Source organism: Aethina tumida, chromosome 2 (assembly GCF_024364675.1).
Source record: "Aethina tumida isolate Nest 87 chromosome 2, icAetTumi1.1, whole genome shotgun sequence".
Lineage (NCBI taxonomy): Eukaryota > Metazoa > Arthropoda > Insecta > Coleoptera > Nitidulidae > Aethina > Aethina tumida.
In genome coordinates this window covers 31,442,540-31,467,745 of record NC_065436.1, presented here as the reverse complement: position 1 = coordinate 31,467,745, position 25,206 = coordinate 31,442,540, and the positions used below count along the sequence as shown (strand labels likewise).

Genomic DNA, 25,206 nt, shown 5'->3' with positions numbered 1-25,206 from the left:
ATCATAAATTTATTTTATAAAAATGATTATTAAAGTCATACAATAACTCTAATTAATAAAAACAAAGTGGCTGACAAAAGGGTAGATCGTAATTGTGGCAATTATGATTGATTCAGGAAAATTACCAAGACAAAACAAAGAGATTGTTTATTTTCTTCATGGCAACGTCTTTTAAATATTCAACGAGTGTTTATTTTTTAATGGCGCGCCACAGCATTATTCAATCAATTTACAAAGACCCCAATAAAAAATATCGTTAGCGTGTAAGATAGCCGCACATAAAAAATTGTTATTAACCAGACTCAATATAAAGGTTTCTCTAATGACGTGAAGATTTTATCGCTCCTGTTCACTATTATACGCGCTATTTACATTTGCCTGAATGGTACCACTTTTTATTCGAGCACAATTACCGAACCGACTCCGCGGATTTAATAAACATTTTCTTTATTATTTTTACTGCGGAGTGGCGTCTTTAAATATACACTTTAAAGGTATGACAAGGAGAGGTATAAATACAGTCCCTCATTAAAACTAAGTACAAGGATATTATTTCTTAATGAGGTGGAACGCCGCAAACAATGACAACTTGATATTCCTCGTGCTTTATGCTCGACAATTTCCATTAACATATTAATGCCGTACCGCGATATGTTTTGTGGGTGTTACGATTAGAATTAATTGATTATTTTCATTTTAATGCGAACACGACACAACTGACAGGTGACATTCTCTCAAGGAACCGATGATTCACCAATTAAGACGCGTTCACCATCAAATCAAACAAATTAACCAAAACAGGGGGGGTAATATTCAACACGAAAATGAGCTAATTGCTGGTTTTTTCGTTCGTGCCATATAGGTCCCGTAATTAATAAAAAATCGCTTAATTTTTGGCACGCAATCCCATTTTCTCCGCCTTGATGGCATGAGATATGTTAAAAGTGCTGGTTTCACCGCGGTCGCCAATTACGTGCGTTTAATTTAATGGGAATTTTCGCAGTCCGAAATTAATAAAATATGTGGAAGCACGGAGGTCTTATTTCGGTGGAAAGGGCACCCAGACACGCGAACACCAAGTATAATTCAACCATTTTATTGGAGCATTGGGTTACGGGCAATTAAAAGTGACACTTCTTAACTACAAGGCCAATTTACAAAGTTGGACTAAGATTAATGTTGCAAAACATTACCACCATGTAATTTTCCAGATAAGAAATCTTCCTTTGATAAATCGAGTACCGTTTAAAAAATATTGGTCATAAAATAGATTTATACATTCTAATTTAAATCCACTCGAGTTTGCCATCAAAAACATATTACATTATTTTTTTGTTGTAACTGTTGAAGACATTAATTATCTAAATTCACCACAAACACATGTTAATGATCAAGTAACGCTCCAATTTGACAGCTTCCAATCTCTAAAGACATAAAATTTGCTTAGTAAAGGCATTAAGTGGGTATTTTATTTTAATGTTGTAATTTTACTAAATTACAGCCAATTTATATAAATCTCCTCTTATTATACATCTGTCACCTTGAAATCAGACCCAAATGATCCAAAACACCACACATGCAGATTGTCCATAAATCGCAGTAATTATAAAATCAAATGAGATTTTTTCAACAGAAAACGTTTAAAATGTAAATAATTATGAAAAGGAATTTGTGATAAATAAATACATAAAAAGCAATTAACTGGATTCTCCTAATGAATAAAATAGCCATTTATATTCAATTTGCATATTGGCTCAGTACTTAATCACAAATATGTAAATTCTATACTAATAATGTGTCGTCTGGTACCGCCTAAGGGATGTCACTTTTCTATGTAAGCTTGTTGCCCCGTCCACTAATACGTGTTTATCACCCACACCTTGCGCAAAGCTCCAGGAGATAACGATATTTATTACTACATGTCCGTCATCCAAATATTCCAAATTGATTCGAGAGAGTCTGTGATTGCCCAATGATGTCACCACCCACAAATAAAATAGGTCCAGTTTCATGTTTTTGTTTTCTATTCAATATTCATCAATATTGATTACTCATCAATATCCAACAAAATTCTTGCTATCCATGTTTTCACCAAGATCAACACTAAAATTTTGGTTTAATCATCTATCATAACCTCATAATTTCCAATATTTTGAGATTGGCCAATTTAACATCAAACTGCTTTGCCTAATTACTACATGTGCCTCATCTATATATTTCAAATTGATTCGAGAGATGATTGCCCAATGCCCAATCACCCATAAGTAATTTAGATTCAATTTTATATTTTGTTTTTTACTTGATGATTACCCTTCAATATATAACAAGATTCTTTCACCAAAACCAACATTGAAATATTTTGTGAACTTCGAATATTCTGTGATTGGCCAATTTGATATCCAACTGCTTTGCGTAATTACCATTAATTCGCCAACAATTCACATGATTGTCCGAACTTATTCATGTGTCAATTCGAAGAACCGTCATCGGATTATACATGGTTTACGCCTGTCAAACGTCCGTAATAACGGCTAATTATTTAGGCATTATTACGGATGAATATCAACGAGATGATAGCTCTACTTTCTCTATTTTTAACCTGTCAGCTCGTAAGTCTAATGATCCACCGCCCATTCAAATAAAATTGACTTTGACAACGGGTAATTAATACACGTTGCGTTCGTGTGTTCGCATGGCTTTTTTTTGACCATCATCGACAATGGCTCGCACGCTTCCACCAGCCCATCATCATATTTACGTCAAACCCTACTTTCCCACTTAAAATTTATCTCAAATGGAAAATACGAATAGTTTATTTAAAACAGACGATACGATCAAAAACATTTCCGAGCTAACGGTACACCGGTACAATGTGAGATGACAAACAGCCATAACCTCCATTTTCCGGGCCCACGTACTGAAAACACACCTTCCGCCATGAGCACGGACGTACGGACACTGATTGACGAAAGAAATAATCGGCGATGTTAACAAGCCCGAATGGCGCGAACACAAACGGCGAAGACTCCAACGTTCGATATCTCGCGCAAAAATGCAAATATCTCAAATGAGTCGACCCGAGAGATTGACCTCTGGGTTCCTCTAAGATCGTCCACCTGTCTTCTATGCTATATATGAACGCACAGTTGCAACAACATGAACAAAATTATCCACTTTGTTTCTAAATATTTTACTCGTTTTTCCTTCTGTATAATTTATTTGGAAACTGTTAGGAGAAGGCTTGTTGGAGATTGGAGGAAGGAAGAGTTAATGTTCGTATTGATGGCTTAAGTATGTTAAATTCGATGTTATTCCACGGTGCGGTGAATGGATGCTTGTGTGAGTGTGCTATTGAGATGCGCTCGGAAATGCCATTAGACGAGAACGAAATCTGGGTTATGCACAGAAACGGACTAATGCGTTTGTTTCGTGAACTATGAGATATACCGGTTTTCGAGAGATGTGTTTATACGAAATTGCCACATAAATTGAATTAAATAACTTTATAGCTTGCCACGATTACACGGAATGAGCTCGGTGAATTGCTGATCTACGATTGTGTGTGGGGAATCAGTAATTTTTATCTGTAATTATTCTTGAGAAACGTTATTAGCTTTGGTCGCAACCCAAGGCACACTTTCCCAATTAAAAATCCAATCTAATAACGTACAAAACGGATGCAATACCAATAGCTTTTTATTTTTGTTGCAGTCATTCTTCGGCCGGACCTACAACAACATCAGCTCGATCTCCGAGTGCAAGAACAACGGAGAATGCGTCATAAACAAGAAGAACAGAACGGCATGCAAAGCCTGCCGCCTCCGCAAGTGCCTGCTGGTCGGCATGTCCAAGAGCGGTTCGCGCTACGGTCGCAGATCGAACTGGTTCAAAATCCACTGCCTCCTCCAGGAGCAGCAGCAACAGGCTGGCGCCAATCTGGCCGCCGCCGCCAATCTACTCCGACCCCATCCCTATCTCAGCCCCCTGTTCAGGAACCCGCCGCCCATAACGCCGGCCCGCGACACCAGAAGCTCCGAGTCGGACAGCGGAGCATCGTCCGCCGATCCGGAGGACGACGTCAGATCGACCAGCGCCTTGAGTTACGTAAAGCCGTCGCAGTCCCCGGCAAGTGATCGTGACTATTTTTCCGCGAGTTCATTCAAAAAACTGCCGTCGTCGCCGGCCAGCGACACCGAATGCATCGCCAGAAGGAAGGCGTCGTCGCTCAACCATGCGGCTTCCGTGTCGCCGGCATCGCTGCCCTCCGTGTCTCCTAGCAGTGTAGTTCCTAAGTGGTTCCCTCCTCTACAAGGCATCGGCGACCCGTCGGCCTGGAGGGATGTATGGCTGAAGGGGGCGCCCACGATAGCCGCACCGGCGCCCGACCAGGACCAGCCGATCGATCTGTCGGTCAGGCCGCAGACCAGTGCGTGTCCGAAGGACGAGTCCGAAAGTGACCAAGAACTGAGCATAGACGTGGGGGTGGAGGAGCCTGTTAAAACTCTGCCTCTCGACTTGACTCTGGACAGACAGACGGCCGATGTTACTAACGGATAAAATTGTAGTTCATTTTAGTAGTACTGCGGAGTTGGTGCGTTGTTGGATACAGTAGTTGCTCAATGGGGAGGTTTCTGTTGATAATCTGTGTGTTTGTGTGGAAATTTTTGAAGGAATGGACTATTTTGCTTTGTATCCAGCGGCCTTGAAAATTTTGCACAGCAATACTTATTTCTGTACTGAATAAAACTGGATAAACTTTAAAATTATAAATTCTAAAATTTTTGTTATGAAATATTTTATAATTGTAAATGTACATAAGTAAAAAACTAAAAAAAAAAACAACTGTAAATATTTATTTTGTCCAGTAATTCGACGTACAAGTAGTTACGAATTAATACAAAAGGGCCAGTTTATAACAATAATTTATTGATAATTGCAATTTTATTTAAATTAGAACCATTAAAACCATATTGACCCAAGATTTTAGCACGTTAATTAGCACGCAAGGAAAATACGTCTATTATCAGATGAGTTATAAATAATAAAACGTGGAATTTGATCTACCGCCAGTGCCATTTAATTAAAATATCTTTTAAACATTCCTAATAAATTAAAAATCAAGTAATTAATGTTACACAAGAGATTTACTCCAGTTTATCACTAAGAGGATTTAAAACAATGTTTGTTAATTGAAGAAATTCTCTTGCGTTCTCAAATTTCATTAACCATTAAATATTATATTGTAGTAAGACAAAGTTCCAGTAAAACCATGGTCAGTATAACTATCGATGTAAATTCGAAACAATTAGAAATGTAAGTACCTGAAACTGAAGGTTGTAAATCGAAATTTATATCTGAATATAGCAAACGCGAGATATTATTGTGAATAATAATTTTATTTATTGATGTATTTATATGTTAAAGGTCAGTTATGGGTTAGATATGCATTGCATATATTTTCTGTACATTCTATTTATGTTATAGTTAAAATGTATAAATGCCAGAATATTTTTTATATAAAACAATTGTGTATCAAATGTATGCGGCCAGTAATGAAGTGCCTTATGTTATATATTTTATATTGTGCTTTAAATAAAAAAATGTTTTGTTTTTATCCTGGTCGTTTTATTTATTGTGTTTGATGCGAGGCGGTCGGATGGACGTTGTCAAAAATACGTGAGACCTAGGCCGGGTTGGGGATCGCGTGAGACGTTGTGGAGATGTGTTCGCGATACGCGGTACATGTGAGCATGGAGGGCGTGGGCGTGCGACAACTGTACCGCCGCCTCGGAACCGAGAACCACCCAAGGCGCACCGGACACGCAATCGCGCCGCGATGAACATAAACAAACACTACACAGCCACCACCGATGATTCCCTTTTTTTATGCACTTCATTTTTCACACACCATATTTATAAGCCTCGATTTTGAACCCAAAGGAAAAAGTTTAGAAGTTTTCACCACTTTGACGATAATTTTTATAGATGGAAGTGGTACTTACTCAATTGTACGTTCAATAAATAAACATATCCAATTAAGGAAAGAAGCGCCATAAATTAGCGAACAATAAAGGAAGAATCTTCTTGATTTTGTTGTTCCAGAAAAGATTAAATTTACCTTCGAGATTTATTATTAAAAATTAAATGCAAAACTTTGACTTTTTTAGATTTTTAATGTAGTTCCCATACATAAAGAAGCAAATGATATATTAAAAGGTTCAAGGTTTTTTCTTTTAATTTTAACCTTTTACCCACTAGATTCATGACTAAAAATTAAATCTAAAATCTTCATTTTACTGATGGAGATTTTTTGAAGTAGTGCCTAGACATAAAGAGACTATGAAATCGATAATATTGAACACAAATTAAAGTAACTTTTATGATGTAGAAAAAAAATCACGTTGACGAATTGTACTTTTTATAGATAGATCGGAGGGTACTCAATTGTGTGTACAATAAATAAAATTATCTAATTAAGGAAAGAAGTACCTTAAAATGGTGAACAATAAATTTCCTAAAAACACTAAAATTCTTCGCCACAATTACTTCACTATGACAAATTTTTCATACTCTCGACTTGAACCCAAAGGAAAAATCTTCTTCAATTTATTGATACATTAATTTTAACCTTTTACCTTCTAGATTTATTATTAAAAATTAAATGGAAAACTTTCACTTTTTTTAGATTCTTTGAAGTGGTACCCATACATAAAGAGGCAAATGAATGAGATAAAAAGGTTCCAGGTTTTTTCTTCTCTTAATTTTAATCTTTTACCCACTAAATTTATAATTAAAAATTAAATCTAAAGTATTCATTTTACTAATGAAGATTTGTTGATGTAGTCCCCAGACATAAAGAGGCAGATGGTCCTGTGAAATTCATAATATTGAACACAAATTAAAGTAACTTTTATAATGTATAAAAAAAATCACTTTGACGAACTGCAATTTGTATAGATAAATGGAAATGGTACTCAATTGTGTGTACAATAAATAAAAATATCTAATTAAGGAAAGAAGCACCTTAAAATGGTGAACAATAAATTTTCTAAAAACACTAAAATTCCTTACCACAATTACTTCAGTTTTCACTATTACAAATTTTTCATACTCCTCGACTTGAATCCAAAAGAAAATTCTATTTCACTTTATTGTTACAGAAAAGGTTAATTTTATCTTTTACCTTCTAGATTTATTATTAAAAATTAAATGGAAAACCTTCACTTTTTTAGATTTTTTGAAGAGGTACCTATACAAAAGGGGGCAAGTGATTGAAATAAGAAAGTTCAAAGTTTTTTCTTTTCTTAATTTTAACCTTTTATCCACTTGATTTATAATTAAAAATTAAATATAAAATCTTCATTTTACTGATGGAGATTTTTCGATGTAGCACCCAGTCAAAAAGAGGCAAATGATCCTGTGAAATCCATAATATTGAACACTAATTAAAGTAACTTTTATAATGTAGAAAAAAAATCACCTTGACGAACTGTAATTTGTATAAATAAATAGAAGTGGTACTCATTTGTGTGTACAATAAATAAAAATATCTAATTAAGGAAAGAAGTACCATAAATTGGTGAATAAAAAATTTCATAATTTAGAATTTTTAAAGCTGTAACCAGACATAAAAGGGAAAATAAAGGAAATAAAAGGGTTCAAAGTTTCTTCTCTTAATTTTAACCTTTTACCCACTAAATTTATAATTAACAATTAAATCTAAAATCTTCATCTTATTGATAGAGAGTAGTACTCTGATATAAAAGGATACATGATCCGGTGAAGTCCACAATATTGAACACAAATTAAACTTTTATAACGTAAAAGTAAAAAATCATTTTGAAGAACCATATTTTTTATAGACAGATGGAAGTGGTACTCAATTGTGTGCACAATAAATAAAAATATCCTATTAAGGAAAGAAGCGCCATAAACTGTTGAACAATAAATTTCCTAAAAACACTAAAAATCTTCGCCACAATTACTTTAATCTTCACAATGACCATTAAAAAAAGCACCGCCAATAAAATAACGACACAATTAATACCGATTAATAAAAAGCGAATGTCTCTGTTAATTTGTCTCGTGAGTTATTATCGGGGAAAACGCTGCCTGTCAGAGTATAAAAACGGAGAGTGCATTGAGAGAAACTGGTACTCTTTTTGCCGGTTATAATGAGAGCGGTGAGCCCTACCACATAACATATATATATATATTTCTTGGTTTAGAGGATGCCGCTACAACTGGATTTCTGTGTGTGTGTGCACCGCATTCGCTCTAATATATTACCGCATTCATAAACCAATAAGAGATAATTATTCGGACGTATTTTATACCGGTGACAAGTTTTATTGAGATTTTGAATTGAATTTTATTCCGCCGTCGTATCGGGTGGGATTTATAACGATTTTTAGAAAGCGCACTGCATAAAAAATACAACGCAAGAGATAATATCTGATTTACATATGGTAAATTGAATCGACCGATTGTGATTTTAATTTAACTCGGGTTATGTCAGGTGTCCTTAAATATCAGGAATAATTCGTCTAGTTTATGTATTTGCAAATCGAAATGTTAATGTATTCGAGCGTTATTAATAATCTTATGTAAAAGCCGAAATATTTAATTAAATAATACTTATCGCTTATTTAATAGCCGTATAAATTTTATTAATTGTACAATAAAAACACAGTTGATTTAGGCTGTTCAATAATTTATGTCGTCGTACTTTCTATTCAAACGTTTATTGTTCAATACTTGGATGGTGATCAATAAATTATAGGTTTAGCATTAAATTATTTAAAATTATCTATTTCTGACGTACGGTACTCCTTTGTGAAACTCTACCGTATTGGATTGACCCGAGGTTTGTCTTTTGGTTTTGGTGACGAAACAAGGCTAGGCCACCTGATCAAATTAATTGATCTGGTCGTTGTAATTTCGTGTGTTGTGTAATTTACCGGGTGGTCCAAAAACTGACGTTCTGACAATGTAAATCAGAATTTAATGGGCTCCTTCAAGCGTCCATAATATATTACAGCGGATTTAAAAAGTGAAGCATGAAGTGACAATTCTGTTATTAATTACAAGGTACATAACCCAGTTTACAATGCATGCATAAAACATCGAGCTACGAGATTATTATCGCATGCAGATAATCGCATAATCTTGATAAACTGTTTTTAGAAACGCATGAACAATAACGTAAATATTACACTACCGTCATTCGTAAACGTTAAAGTTCACCGCGATCCTTTGTCGTTCGTAATTGTCACGCATAGAGGACGGAAAATTGCGTGAAAATCTCCCATTGAAACTACTTAGTCCCTAGTGCCTTATTCATGCCAGTCCGGCATCCTCCTCATCGGCCGATGCTAATTAAAACCTGCAAAACACCCGGCATCCGCCGTGAAACATGCAAACCCCGTCGTTTTTTTCCCTATTCGCCCGTCGCCGTCTCGCTCTACGTTGGAATTCAACGGTGCCATAGCGTCGAATTCCGTCTTTGATCTATTGGCAGGATTTCCCCCGATGAAACGAGAAAAATAAGGTGGAACGGGTAAGGTAGTGGATGGGACACGGACGATTTGGGACAAAAACGGAGTAACATGGATGTTTGGCACTAGACCACCTCCGTGATCCGACAAGCTAACTGACGTTAATGTCCCCAGATGCCTTTCTGTAGACCCGGCACGTCAGAAATCTGCTTACACATGAGTCCGACCACGTGCTATGAATTATTTAATTGGTCGCATGACAATTCCACTCGGCTCCACGCCACACTTCACTTAACTCTATTTTTATTCTTCTAAAATGCTACAAACAGTGCTCATCCTTACGATGAGTTTGGGTTATAAGTTAAAATCAAAAAATTAGTAGTACCAGGTGGACATTATGACATTAATTGTTTGTTAAGTATCTTAAGTCATCTTCGTGTATGTTATGTCGCATTCTTTGCTGGAGACGGTTAAGCACTTACTAAACAAGAAAATTGGTACCTCCTCACAACTTTGTCTTTAAATGTGAGTGTTTGCAGTGCCAAGCAATGGAAGAATAAAGGAAGAAAATCGGTGGAGTTCGCCAGCTCCGTCGAAGCACCAGTAAAGCAAATGCTGAAAAAAATTCCCAGCAGAAAAAGCCTGACATCATATTATTATGTACCGGACCTTTTTATCGTAAATATATTCCCCGGTAGCTGTTAGTAACTATGTCCGTTTCGTTACGTTCTAATGGTGCAGATAGAAAATGCATTGTACGGGACGTTTCTTCGGCGAAATGAAGAAATGCGTGAATGGGAAGATTATAGGAAATATACGACCGATGACCATAACGTATATCTATATCCCAGTTGGATAATAAACAACTCCGGGTTTTCAATGGTCGAATGAATATTTAAGCAACGTTCATTTAGTTTATTAATTTAAATTGGACGAGCGCGCACGTCATAACGAGTGCGGATTGGTTTGTATCAAATAAAAATATGTTAATTTGGGGTTATTAATAATTTTTTTGTTTTAACGAGCTACTGATTATAAATTATTGTCGTTTTTTTTCTAAACACGCAAGGTTAATAGTACTACATTGTCGATTATGTGCGTTATTAATCTACAGATTTATAGACTATTTTTATAATCTAGTTAATATGAATTTTTTAGCAATAAATTTTAATTATTACCTACTAATTATTGTGACAAACATATTAAACTTTAAACACTGCGTAACATTAAAGATGTTAATTGTATTTATTTTATGTATATTTTTGAAGAATTTTGATTTTATGACTTCATTTAAAAATTTGTAATATGTTTTAGAAGTCATTTTTTAAAAATATTTTTGTTATTCCAAAATATATTTTTATTTAATTAATATTTATGTAATTATTTATTTAAATTGATTCGACCTTTACAAATGTTATAATAAAATATATGTTTTATTAAGCTTTAATCTTTTAATTACTCACTGTAACTGTAACGTTTCTAATATTTGTTTTATATCGTTTTTACTGAATTATAATTATAAAATTTTGAATATATTTATTTTTTACAATTTTTTAAATAATTTTTATTTTGTGAATTTATCTAAAAACTTGCAATTTTCTGTCAATATTATAAGTTTTATTGAAAAATAATATTTTAATTACTTACTGTAATAGTTTTTATATTTAGGAGTTAGTTGTGTGTTTCAAATCAAATGATTTTTGTTTTTTATATAATTATAGATTTATTTATTTTTTTTACATTTTTGAACAATTCTATATTTTTTGAATTTATGTAAAAATCGACAATTTCCTTTAGGAGTTTTTTTTTTAAATTTTATTCTTATACTGAAATATATTTATAGTTCAATATATGATTATATATGATGATAAATGATTATTTGAGTAGACTATATTTTTTTTACATTTTTGATGTATTTTAATTTTGTGAATTTATCTAAAAATTGACAATATTCTTTTACATTTTTGATGAATTTTAATTTGACGAATTTATGTAAAAATTAACAATTTCCTTTAGAAGTTAATTTTTAAAATTCTTTTGTGATCCTGAAATATATTTATATTTAATCAATATACACCATATATTTAAATGATTGTTTGAATAGACTTTAGTTACTATTTGTTTTGATTTTTTTTAGAAGTTTTTTAAATTCTTTTCTTGTTCTAAAATACATTCATATTTAATTAATTATTGTTTTAAAAAACTTTGTTTTTTTATATTTTTTATTAATTTTATTTTTTGAATTTACGTAGAAATTGACAATTTCATTTATGAGTTAATTTTTAAAATTATTTCGTTCCTTCTGAAATATATTTAAATGATTATATGAATAGACTTTATTTACTTTTTTACATTTTTGATGATGATTTTGTGAAATTATCTAAAAATTGACAATTTCTTTTAGAAATTAATTTTTAAAATTTTTTATATTTTATCAATATGAATTTAAATGATCAATTGAATAAACTTGATATTTAGAGATGTTTTCATCAAATACAGCAACCTTTTAAATATTAAGGAGTAGTTCATAAATATGCCTATTGTTTTTAATTAATTATAATTATTGATGTTAAATATATTTATTTTTTACATTTTTGAGGAATTTTCATTTTGTTAATTAACTTTTTTAAACACTTTCTTTCGTATCCGTAAATAAATTAGATTTATTTATATTGATTTTATTGCTACAGAAAATTTAATGAAATCATAGTTTTATTGAAATGTAATGTTTTAATTTTCTTTAGGTGTTATTTAAGTAATTCATAATTCCTTTTGTTTTATGTTAATATTTATGTTTTTAATTTTCTGGAGTTACTGTAGTATTATTACTATTAAATCCATTTATTATTTAATTAGGACTTTTAATTTTATGGATAAACCGAAAAATCTCCAATCTTCCTTAGTAGTTATTTTTCAAGATATATTTGTTATATTAAAATATATCTGTTTTGAATCAATATTTATTCAGCTCATAATTTAAATTTTGATGAATGTCACGGTATTTAATATTTACGTAATTCACAACATACGCATTTAGTGAAGTTTCAGAGCAGACAATAAAAGTAACAAAATGTACTTAATTACTTCGATATTAAATGATGCTACGAAATTACGGCTAATTTTCAGTTAAATTAAACCATAATATAATGAGTGAATAAATTTATTTATGCAGTGGTTTTCCGCGATGTTTTATTGAAATCGTAGGCAGATTGAAAGAATGAGAAGAAGCGTCGTGGCACATTATCCGTAATAAATTCAATGCCCCTTTAACTGTACACGCACGTTATTGAAGCGGTCAATGGTATTGAAGCTGGTTTATTTATTATCGTCATGCAATTATTTTCACGTCATTCACCGTAGAAATTTTGCATAAATCTCTATGTGAACTTGTGCAATTCAACGCCGCGCGGAGCCCATTTAGAAGCAGCAGCGAAAAATCTAAATTTCAAAGAGAAACCTCCTTATCGACTTGGTCGCATCCTATAAAACTGCATAGTATTTAAACAACAAGTCTATAGCAGGTACTTATTTATTGGTAGTGATTTTCTTGACAGCGACTGATAGATAAGAGATATCTGAGAGTGCGGCATCGGCCAAAGGAGGCCGGAGAGACAGGCGAACGTTCACCGACGACGCTCCGTGTGCTGTTGGCGGGTTCTCCTGTCCGCTGCCCCTGCGTCGTCCTACCACCGGACGCTTCCTGCTAACCGGGAGCACCGACAACTTAGCAGGAACACGGGCATTGTGATCAACGTGATTTGCCGCCGTTTCGATACACTTTACGCGGTGCCGCCGTTTCACGCACGTCTCGTTTGCATTCCGAGCGGATCTGGGTGCCTTCGGTATTCCTTCAACACAACGGCGGACGGGTCCGCTCAATTTTAATTGTGCCGTCGAGGTTTTCTTGGCTTAACAACCAAAAAGTTGGTGGAGTGTAAATTATAATTTGCCCAAGGATGGAGCTTATTTTATTGTCGTTCTTTCACTTTTGGTGGTTTCACCATCGCAACTGAATTCAATGAATTATTAATTGCAATAAGACGGTAAAAAATGTCGCATCCACATTTAATGGCATCTGTCGTATGTGTCGACTTTTTTGCACGTGTTTCTCGAAACCATTCAGGTACGACACAGAAAAGAACAAGCACTTTTATTAGTTGACAGTGGCTTTAAATCCAGACAAAAGTCGTATTCTTTGAATACTAATCGATTTTTTAAGTGCGCTTTTTTCCAAAGTCGAATTCCTGTAATGGAGAGCAGTGCTGTACGCGTTCATTGAGAGTCATTTGCAACCTCTCCTATATATCACTTGACTAGTTTTAATGGTAATGTAATTGATTTCAGCTATAAATGCACCATAAACAATCGATCTGACCATAAAAAATGAAGCAATTAATTATAATTGAAATGATCATTCAAATTTTTACAGGCGCAGAAAGTGACTTTCATAAGACACTTTTGCATCACCATCCGCGGTTCCCTCCATTTTCCAATAATCAGTAAATCAGTCACGTACACTAATTGCGATTTAACATAAATAAAGTTATTAGTGATTTCATTAAAAATATCTGCTCCATTCCATTTATTAATGATAGTGTTTGATTTAAGCACTGTATGAAAAAAAGGCAAACGCCATGACTTGGAGTAATGTGCTTCGCCACGAATAATAATTAAGGAAGAACTGTTGAATAATTTAATGAATATCTGTGGATGTGGCAACATAATTACCACACCAACCTGAATTATATACGAAGTAATGTAATGTACAAGAGTATAAATAATTTCTGTTTCACATTAGAACGTTGTTATTTTCTAAAGCTAATGATAAATTTCTATAAAAGATGGATCTTTTGATTACCGTATGTCACTTACTTTTAATCCGTACAAACCCATCTGATAAATTATAGCATGAGCATAATATGTATTTGGTAATATGGAATTATGTGAATCTAATTTATTTCGATATGTGGCAACTACAGAAATTTATTTGCCGATAATTAATGTTATTCACATACACATTTTAATAAATTTGTATAAACCAGATATTTAACATACTTTCTTGGTCAGAACATAATAATTATTAATGCCCAAAAAATTTATATGAATCTACGATAATCATTTTTCACCAAATTCCGCCCACGCTCACGGACGATGGCCGAATAGAGATAACAAGGTACAGGAAATAATCAAGTGTGGCAATCGAAATTATGTCTGAATTTAAATAATCGATCGTAATCAACAAGCAGATGACCATAGAAGAGCCATTGCAATAAATAAAATGTCACCTCTTAAATTTCATGAAAAAAAATTCAGTAAATGTCACGGGCTCAGAGATACGTAGGACTAAACGACTGATCTAAATTCAATCCATAACATTATAATGGAAAGCGGACGACGATGATGGTAATAAATTTGCGAAGATTGTTGTGCAACAATCGACGACCGGCATGATTAAATACTTCAGGAAATTGTTATTAACATAAACATTAAGTCATTGATATATATCACATTAATGGTGTGCACTATGCTACAAAAAAATGTGTTCTCAATCAAAGTCAAACAAAAAATCGTTACAGGAAGATATCATTTAGTTTAATATTGGTTTTCTTATGATAAAAACCAGTTGCTCAATTTGTTTTTGTCTGGGTGGTATTTTTATTGACAAACTTGGACATGGACTGAGTTACTGCGAATATTGTATATATTCAATATAGTCAGTATATTGACAAACTTCACTATATTCACTATCCTCACTGTCTTCTCAATTTCAATTTGTTAAAATGGTAATTTTAAATAATTAAGTACAATTCACTTCAAGAATGTAACAAGTCAGAAATTAGGAGGAAACTAATTCTTTGTAGAACGATTTTTTAATTTGTATTTTTCAACTGGTTATAATGATAATATTAGATAATAAGGAAAAGTTAACTTCAAAATTCCGACAAGACAAAAACTAGGAAGAAGCTATTTATTTGTAGAACGATTTTTTAATTTATATTCTTCGATTGATTACAATAATGATAAAAATAGAAATTAACAACAATCCTCTTTAAGAATTTAGCAAACAAAAAACTAAAAAAAAGCTACTTCTCTGTATAACATATTTTTAATTTGTATTCTTTGACTTATTACAATGATAACTATAGATAATTAAGTACAATTAACTACAATTAACTTTAAGAATGTACTAAGCCAACTACTTATCTGCACAAAAAATTTTTAATTTGTATCCATCGACTTATTACAATGATATTTTTAAATAATAAGTATATATAATTCACTTCAAGAATGTAGGAAGCCAAAAACTAGGAAGATGTTTCTCTGTAAAATCACTTTTTAATTTGTATTCTTTGATTGATTACAATGATGTATTTTCACTATATTCACTATCTTCTCTAAATTCACTAATATCACTATATTCACTATATTCACTATATTCACTATATTCACTATATTCACTATATTCACTATATTCACTATATTCACTATTTTCACTATATTCACTATATTCACTATATTCACTGTATTCACTGTATTCACTGTATTCACTATATTCACTATATTCACTATATTCACTATATTCACTATATTCACTATATTCACTATATTCACTATATTCACTATATTCACTATATTCACTAAATTCACTATATTTACTACAGTCACTATCTTCATTATCTTCACTATATTCACTATCTTCACTACATTCACTATCTTCTGTATATTCTGTAATTCTGTTCGAGATATTGCTTGGACGGAAAGCAACTTTGTATATTTAGAGGCAGTCTCACATATACAATTTTTAAACTGCCTTTGAATTGAGTAAATAATGGTATTGTGTTTTTCGCTAATGTGCAACAAATTGATTGACTGGTGGCGGTTTTCTTGTGTTCCATACCTTTCATTCAAATGCACCTGGTAGCAGCATCTAACTGTTAATCGCACCAAGTAAAAATCGTGGCACCCGTCACAAAGGCCGCTAAGCGAAAATCATTTAAATTAATTGTAGTTACGAGCACAATCGGACGCTAAAATTAATTTTAATTAGCTCGCCCAACAAAACGGGCATTGTGCAAAATAAAATATAAACTCTTAGTTAGAAATAAATTTGCCACGGACAAAAAGTCAATTGTGGGACAGGATGAGAATAATATATTGACATTAATTACTGTGGCGATTTCCGTATCGGGCCATTATATCATGTACTGCTGGCAGGAACGGTGTCCGTAATAAATATCGTGGCATGTGCCCGTGTGCACCGAACACAATTGTGTGGCTGCGTTTAGTTTTCTTGGTGTTCCGTTCGGTTTGTCTGCAATTAAAAATCGCCCCAGTAATTTAAGTGTCACGAGCGCATTGTGACTCTACGGCCAGCCTGAAATGCTGCGGTAATTTAACTGTAGCACATCTTCGATGTTACCATTTGCGGGTTTGACTTTCTAAAGGTAATTACCGACCACCGGATTTCTATACGTTTGAAACTGATGCGACGATTCGATCAATTGTGAGATTCTATATAAGATTCAATGGGGGAAAAAAGTTAATCACGTCCGTGATCAAACGTTGACAAAAAACTTCCTTTCTAGTTACTTTGATTAACGGCCAAAACCAAATTTGCCAGTTAAAAACTAAATTGTGTATATTAATAATGGGCAACAAGGTACTTGAAAGAATGAGAACCGTGTTATTGAAAAGAATCGAACACGATGACAGGCGTTAAACCTCTTATCTGACAATATCGTACACGATTGTACTCCAGCAACAATATAATTCAGCGTTTTTTTACGCAATAACGTAATTAAGTGTGAACAATCACTATTTGCTTTTGTTATTAGCACTTTCCAAATAATGTGATATGATCTGGAAATAAATAAAGCTTATTTATAATTTAAATCGACGGCCACGCCTCCAGTCACGATCAACATATAAACCGAACAACATCTAATTAATCATAAGCGAACAGAAAAAAAAAGTTCGAAGATAGCAAATATATTTAGATTAATCGGTAATTAATTAACTAGGAAACAGTCGAATAAAGTGTTTCAAGTGTGAGAACTGAAAACGGAGGAAGAAATACCAAGGCTGGTGCCGTGGTAATGGGGCAGCTGCAATTAGAGTTGTGAATGTCATTCGGCATAGAGCTGATCCAAATCGTGACCACGGCCAGGAACAAAATGTTAACTTGGGAAATCGTTAATGACAATCGACCACTTATGCACCGTACAATTGTGTTTCTTGGGCACTCACGTGAAATGCTACACGCGTCAAAAATACCACCACTAAACGTCTTTCACCTTAAGTATGTAATAAGCCGAAAACTAGGAAGAAGCTATTTCTTTGTGGAACGATTTTTTATTTGTATTCTTCGGTTGATTACAATAATAATAATAATAGATATTAACTACAATTCCCTTCAAGAATGTAGCAAGCAAAAAACCAGAAAGCTGCTTCTCTGTATAACACATTTTTAATTTGCATTCTTCAACTTGTTACAATGATAATTTTAGATAATTAAGTACAATTTACTTCAAGAATGTAAACAAGTCAAAAATTATGAAAAAACTATTTCTTTGTAGAATGATTTTTTAATTTGTATTTTTCAACTGGTTACAATGATATTAGATAATTGAGTAAAGTTCACTTTAAGAATGCGGCAAGATAAAAACTAGGAAGAAGTTATATCTTTGTAGAACGATTTTTTAATTTATATTCTTCGATTCAACAATTCTCTTCAAGAATGTAACAAGCAAAAAACTAGAAAGATGCTACTTCTCTGTACAACACATTTTTAATTTGTATTCGTCTACTTATTACAATGATAACTTTAGATAATTAAGTACAATTAACTTTAAAAATGTAGCAAGCCAACTACTTATCTGCACAAAAATCTTTTAATTTGTATTCTTCGACTTATTACAATGATAATTTTAGATAATTAAGTATATGTAATTCACTTCAAGAATGATGGAAGAAGTTGTTTCTCTATAGAACCACTTTTTAATTTGTATTCTTTGATTGATTACAATGATGTACTTTCATTATATTCACTATCTTTTCCAAATTCACTATATTCACTATATTCACTATACTCACTATATTCACAACATTCACTATTTTCACTATATTCACTATATTCAATTTAATCACTATATTCACTATATTCACTATATTCACTATATTCACTATATTCACTATATTCACTATATTCACTATACTCACTATATTCATTATTTCCTTGTACAACATTTTTTTAATTTGTATTCTTCTACTGATTACATTAATTTTAGATAATTAAGTAGAGTTCACTTCAAGAATGTATCAAGTTAAGAACTAGGAAGAAGCTAATTTTTGGTAGAACGATTTTTTAATTTGAATTTTTCGATTGATTATAATGATAATATTAGATAATTAAGTACAATACATTTCAAGAATGTAGCAAGCTAAATATTAGAAAGAAGATCTTCGACTCAATGATAATTTTAGATAACTCACTGATTGTAATGATAATATGAGGCTAGTTGTTACCTTAAGAGTGTAGTCAAACTGGGAACTAGCTACTTCTCTGTACAATTATATTTTAATATGTATTCTTCAAAGATAATTTTGAATAATTAAATATAACTGTAAATTTTGCATAACAGTCCGGTTGACAGTAATAAGAAACTAGTTGGTAACAATATATCACCACCAACATAGATGATAATTTATTGTCGACAATAATTATGGTTCAATGGGAGTATTGCCTTCGCTGAAAATTAAATTAAAAAACAAACCGCCTCCGCGAATCACCAAAAACCCCATAAAAGTTAAACGCCACTAAACACCTCATTAATTCATTGCCAACGATTTTTATTAATTGCTGCAGTTCTTTTTTTGTTTTTTTCCAAAAAACCATAAAACAACAAATCAATTAATTAAATCGAAAATTGATTGCACTGCATCGCCGGCGATGGCGTTTTTTTCTGCATTTTTGTGCATTGTAATTCGTACATTAACATTTCGAGAACCTCCCAATTAATGTAACCGAAATCTCAATTCCGTCCCACGTAAGATATGTCACCGTCATAATTAGTCGCACATAAAAAACACGACGATTTCAAGCTCCGGGCCGTCGTTTAAAAATCGAAAGCAGCTGATAAATGTGCAAATTTATTTAATGCAAATTCATGTAAATGCACGTATTAATTAGTACACGTCATGGATTTATCTTATTGGTCCGTTGAAGTAGTTAATTAAACAAATTGAGTTAATGCGATAATGTGACCGGTAAAAATGGTTTGCGTTCCTCGGTTTCCTGATGTCCGTTTCGATGTTGGACACTATTTGCATTTCGTTCTGCAATTTCTAGAACCGTGTTGTTACTTTTTTGGTGCGATTTTTTTTATGTAATTTAAAGCTATTAGGAACATTCTAATTTAATTATTAGTTACCATTATCTTACTTCATATCGATACAAATGAAAAAAGTGCTGACATTGCCGGTGACGACAAGTTTTATTATTCTAACGAACCCAATCCACTTGATTCAAAGATTGTTGAAGCGAACCTTGATGTCAGCCTTGGATTATGTAACGCGTATTATGCACCCTGCACTTAAGTACCAATATCAGTTACACCGAAACAATAAAACAACAAAAACTGGGCCTATTCAAGCCCCCCCAAACGAGCAACGAAATAAAGACAAAGTCAATTGCTTCTGGTCCAGTTTAGCCGCTCTCTTCCTGCCTACTCGCAGCCATTGTGGATGGCAGTACAATTGTAAATTGGATTTTTTCTACATCGTAAAAATTATCGCCTTGACCGATATGGATTATATAACGACCGTACTTTTACTCTTATTCACGATTTTCGTGGTGGAATCCTGACAGCCTGTTATTTTTAACCTTACTTTTTATGGCTCGACGTGCGCTACGATTTGATAATGGACAATTTGCATTGCCGACATTAAATTAATTGTTCAGCAGTGTACCTTTAAATGTTAAGCAATTCTTTTTAACATCCATACTTTGTATCGACGTTTTTAAATAGCACCGTTAATGTGTTCATGCAACCATTTTTTGTCGCACCACGACGGTAAAGTTCATTACGAATTAATTCATGTGAGATGCGTGAACGTTTTTCAATTAAAAAAAAAATGTACGCAATTAATATTTATGAAGCCACTAAATTCAAATCATATAATACTTAGTTGCATGGGAATATTTAATGCGGCGATAAATTAAAAAGGTCCTGTGCCCGGTTAATTATCGGCCACGGGAAAAATCATTTCATGTCTCTAATCAAGGTAAATCGCGGTCTTTTTGTGCGTATTGAATATCCCCGAGACATTTTTTTTGCGTTTGAACGCAACTCGTCAATTATTTATCGACCGCCGACATGCACCTCAATATTTCATCCGCCTTCCAATAAAGTTGTCGCCTTGGAAATTTACTTGTGCAATTTCGATCGTCGATCGGCCGCACTTAATTATAAAATAATCTGGTGCAATTATTGCAGAACATCTGGGCCGGCGTAAATCATCGAAACAAACGCCTCATCAGTATTTAAGTTTTGAGATGGCCCGAAGCCAAATCAATATTTCAACGCTTGTATTTGGCAACATTAAGAACCTGATCGACCGATAAATCAATCATGTCGCCGCGAATTTTTGTGCCCGGTCCGCCAAACAAATTTGTCCACTCGAGTGCTTCAACCAGCTGGTGTCTGAAGAGTTTGTCAAGATGTCGAGTCGCTGGTACTTGCTGGTGCACATTTAAGAGTACCACAACTTGACAATCATCTAAAATGATCAAAAAACAAAAACATATGTAAGAGAAGAAGAAAAATGACGTTTCAGGTGTTGCTGGCTCATCACGATCGGACACTTTGCCTGTTGACTGTGGGCGATAATCTAATGTGAAGCAGAAAACGGAACGGACTAAATGGTGAGGGCCACGGGCAATACGTCAATTTGTCAAACGGAATTATGAATGTTGCTAATCAGACGCTTCATTAATTTCAAGCGTCCACACGGACACCACGTTCTCATGGACCTTTGCCACGAGCTTCGCGCCTCCATTTCACGCCTTTCTTTTCTTTTTGGTGTCAGGTGAGAGAAAAAAAAAATGGTCACTACAAACGAAATTTTCCGTTTGACTCTTTCGGGGAGTAATTAAGATTTATTTACTCCGTCCAGGATGCTTAACGGTTTTATCCGTGCATAACAAAAACATCGTTCAATAAATAGCTACGCATGTATGGTATAATAAAAGGATGTTTATAACGCACCGAAGGTGTTATGTCTTATTATAAATATTGCTTTATCGTCGTTAACCAAGCATGGCATTTTAGTTGCTGAGTATTTAATTTTTTCTAATGCTCCGAAAGTAATTAAGTGTTAAACGTTATTTTAATAAAATAGGTAATCCATCATATTGTTCAATAAATTCGAAAGCTTGTAAAAAATTGACCGCCAGCTCGATGCAACCGTATATGGCAAGGCATTTACGCGTAAATTTTACAAATGCTTTTCATATTTACACAGCACTTAGTATGGTAACATAATTAATAGCAAATGTGTATATAAAATACGTCTTCATTTGTAATAAATAATGACCAATTCCTAAGCTGTCAGTAAACGTCACCATTAAACCAATCAATCAATCAAAAACCAACACCGAAGAATTTCTACATTTACAGATTTATTAAAATTTGTGGCCGCCCACCATCTTTTTCGACGTTATGAAGATGTAACGAATTTTTTTAACCGAATATTTATTCATGTTTGTATTACCATTAAATTTGAATTACCATGCAAGCATCATTCCAGGTTGTTGCTTTCAATGAGATACAGATTACCAGCTGTTCATGTTGCTGCTTTCTGTTGCTGGCTAATTAAACAACACATTTTTGATTTTTTATATGTGCAACAATATGACTTCTTTCAGTGAAATGATAATTCTGTTCATGCAAGATGTTTTATTTTTCATTAAAATATTTGTGATTTAAATATATTTCAACAATAATTCACCACAAGAATGTAGCAAGCCAAAAAGTTGGAATAAACTATTTCTCTGTACGACTTTTTAATTTGTATTTTTCGATTGATTACTATGATAATAATAGATAATTAACTATATTAATATTATACAATATATAACTATATAATAACTATATTAAAACATATTTTGTATGACTTCTATGAAAAGTATCTATATTATTAGTTTTAATTTTGATTTGAAGAATTCCCTGAATGAAATTGCAGGAGCTTTCACGAAACAGAACGAGTAATAGTTATAAAGCAGTTAACTAGTCTCCACCGACAGAAAATCAACCAGTATCCAACACCAGAGAGCTACCAGAGGTATAAGAGAAAAATTTAAACCCAAGTCCATTACATCTCATAAGTGCCATCAATAATTAGGTTAAATATGAAGAGATGATTCTAGATTTTACTAACACATACATACGAAATTAATTATAAAAATAAAAGACTTGACATTTACTATTTTCTATATCTCACTATCTCATTAAATTTCAACAATTATTTTTTGTTTTATAGAAATATATTAATAAAAAAAATGTTCACAATAATAGGAGATATTCTAGATTAAAAAATACTTTAAAAATATATAAAAAATTAGTAGTTATACTTATATTTTGATAATTAAAGTAATTATATTATTCTTATTCTAGAAAATAAGTATAAAAAAACAAATATTAACAGTAAAACAAAATATTCTAGATTTTGCTGGTATAAAAATATGAAAAAATATATATACGTACGTATAAATATATGAATTTTGGGTACACAGTATCTACTCTAAATATTTTTTGGTAATTAGAAAAAATGTTTCATTGTAGAAAAATTCAAATTAAAATAAAAAATATGATTCGCATTAAAATAAAAAATACAAGGTGAAAATATAATTTGGTTAATGAAAAAAATATATTTTTTTTGTTAGTAAAAAAATACATATATACATACAAAATTTAAAAGTTAAAAAATATTCAAAAAGAAAAGATAAAATTATGAATTTTGTTAGTTACCAATAGAACTGTATTATTTCTATTTTAGTAGAATCTGAATTAAAATAAAATATATGCAGTAAATAATATCATATTAAAAGAAATTATAAGACAAAAAATAATTTGGTTGATGTAAAAAATGTATAAGTCATGTGAATTGTTAAAATAATATTAATTTACTATTATTGTTTTATGCTATTTTCTAAAATCTACTATATTTTTACTCTATTAAATGTTACATATATTTATATTATATTTTTCTGAATTGAGCTGATCATAAATATAGCAACTTTAATTTTAAAAGGAATTTTAATGATTAAATGTGTTATTTAATTTAACATTAAATCTTGGTGTGATATCCTTTTTGTTTTATAGTTGCCTATCTCCGTGACATAAACTCAACCATTTTCCAAATATACAAGTCTATATTCCATCAAGCTTCTTGAGTGACTGGGACGAGTTCATTAAAATTTGTAAAATTTTTTAGTCGATTTTGGTTGTAAACGTGTTTTCTATAGGGTTGATGTCAGGAAATTAGGACGGACAAGATGAAGCATCGATGGTTCAGTCTTTTAACCAATCCGTCACAATTTTGGAGTTCACATTTTTAGTAGAAACCGGGATTTTTCTTGTAGATCTGAGGACAAACGAACTACCATTCACTAACCATCTTCTGACAGTTCTTGACCTAACTTAACCTAAATTTTAGTTGAGGATAAGATTGAATTGTTTTTTGACATTCGAATTATTCAGTTATTGATCTTTTCAAGTTTTTTCGTAGCAACCACTTGGCCAGTTTCTTTAAATTTAAATAATATGGGAAATTAATTTTTCTCTTACTTTGATCAATGATTAAATAATTATAATAAGCATAATATCGCTAGTAAATAATCGATTTAAATCCGCTGTAATAAAGGGCTATATAGTAAAAATTTGCTTAATTTTGTCCATTGAAAAATTAAAAAAGTACACAATTTTTTAAAAAATAAAATTATATTGACCAGTTGCAAGACACAGCAATAACAGAAAAAATATTAAACTTTATAGGTACTGGCATCCAATTCAAGTAGTAGAGCTTATATTATTAATATATTGTAATAAATTTCTATAATGTATACTTAAGAAAAATATTACAAGTATGTAAGTGAATTAAAATCTTGATTATACAGTTGTAATATGCAGGAGAAGAAGTTTATTACTACGACCAATAATATAGCTGTAATGCTGATCAATACAACCATAAACTAAACGGGCATAATTTCGCAAATTGTCTAAATTACCTTATATTAATATATTAATGTGGCCATAATAATAGTTATTAAGATTCCAACTTATTTGTATTTATATTAATAAATGTCTAATTAGCGTGATTTATCTGATGTATGTTAAATATAATGTTTCCTTTAACAACTAATTTAGAATAATAAATTTCTCTTGCATAAATTTGACTCGCGACAGTTCTAGTTTTAAAACTATTCATGTCGGTTATATAAAAAAATAACAAGTATGTTTAGGACAATTAAGAATAAAACAAATTACTTTGCAAGTCTCGTAATATTTTTGCAAAAGAGTAAGTGGTTCCGCTTGGATTCCAACCGGGGACGTGCTGTGTGTAAAACAGACGTGACACCACGAAACTCACTGATGATACAATTTTTGATAGTTAGCATTAGAATCTAGTTTGATATCATTTAAATTTTATG

The 25,206-nt window shown here is 32.2% G+C and overlaps 1 protein-coding gene across 3 annotated transcripts in view; it reads left to right on the top strand.

Moving 5' to 3' along the window:
• LOC109601337 (protein embryonic gonad-like) overlaps positions 1–5,612 on the top strand; it is a 67,548-nt gene extending 61,936 nt beyond the window's left edge. For all 3 annotated transcript variants that reach the window (XM_020017572.2, XM_020017573.2, XM_020017571.2), the window contains exon 3: positions 3,712–5,612. In XM_020017572.2, coding sequence (XP_019873131.1) covers positions 3,712–4,557 — 846 coding nt within the window. In that variant the 3' untranslated portion in view covers positions 4,558–5,612. The remainder of the gene's footprint in view (positions 1–3,711) is intronic.
• The last annotated feature ends 19,594 nt before the right edge of the window (positions 5,613–25,206 follow it).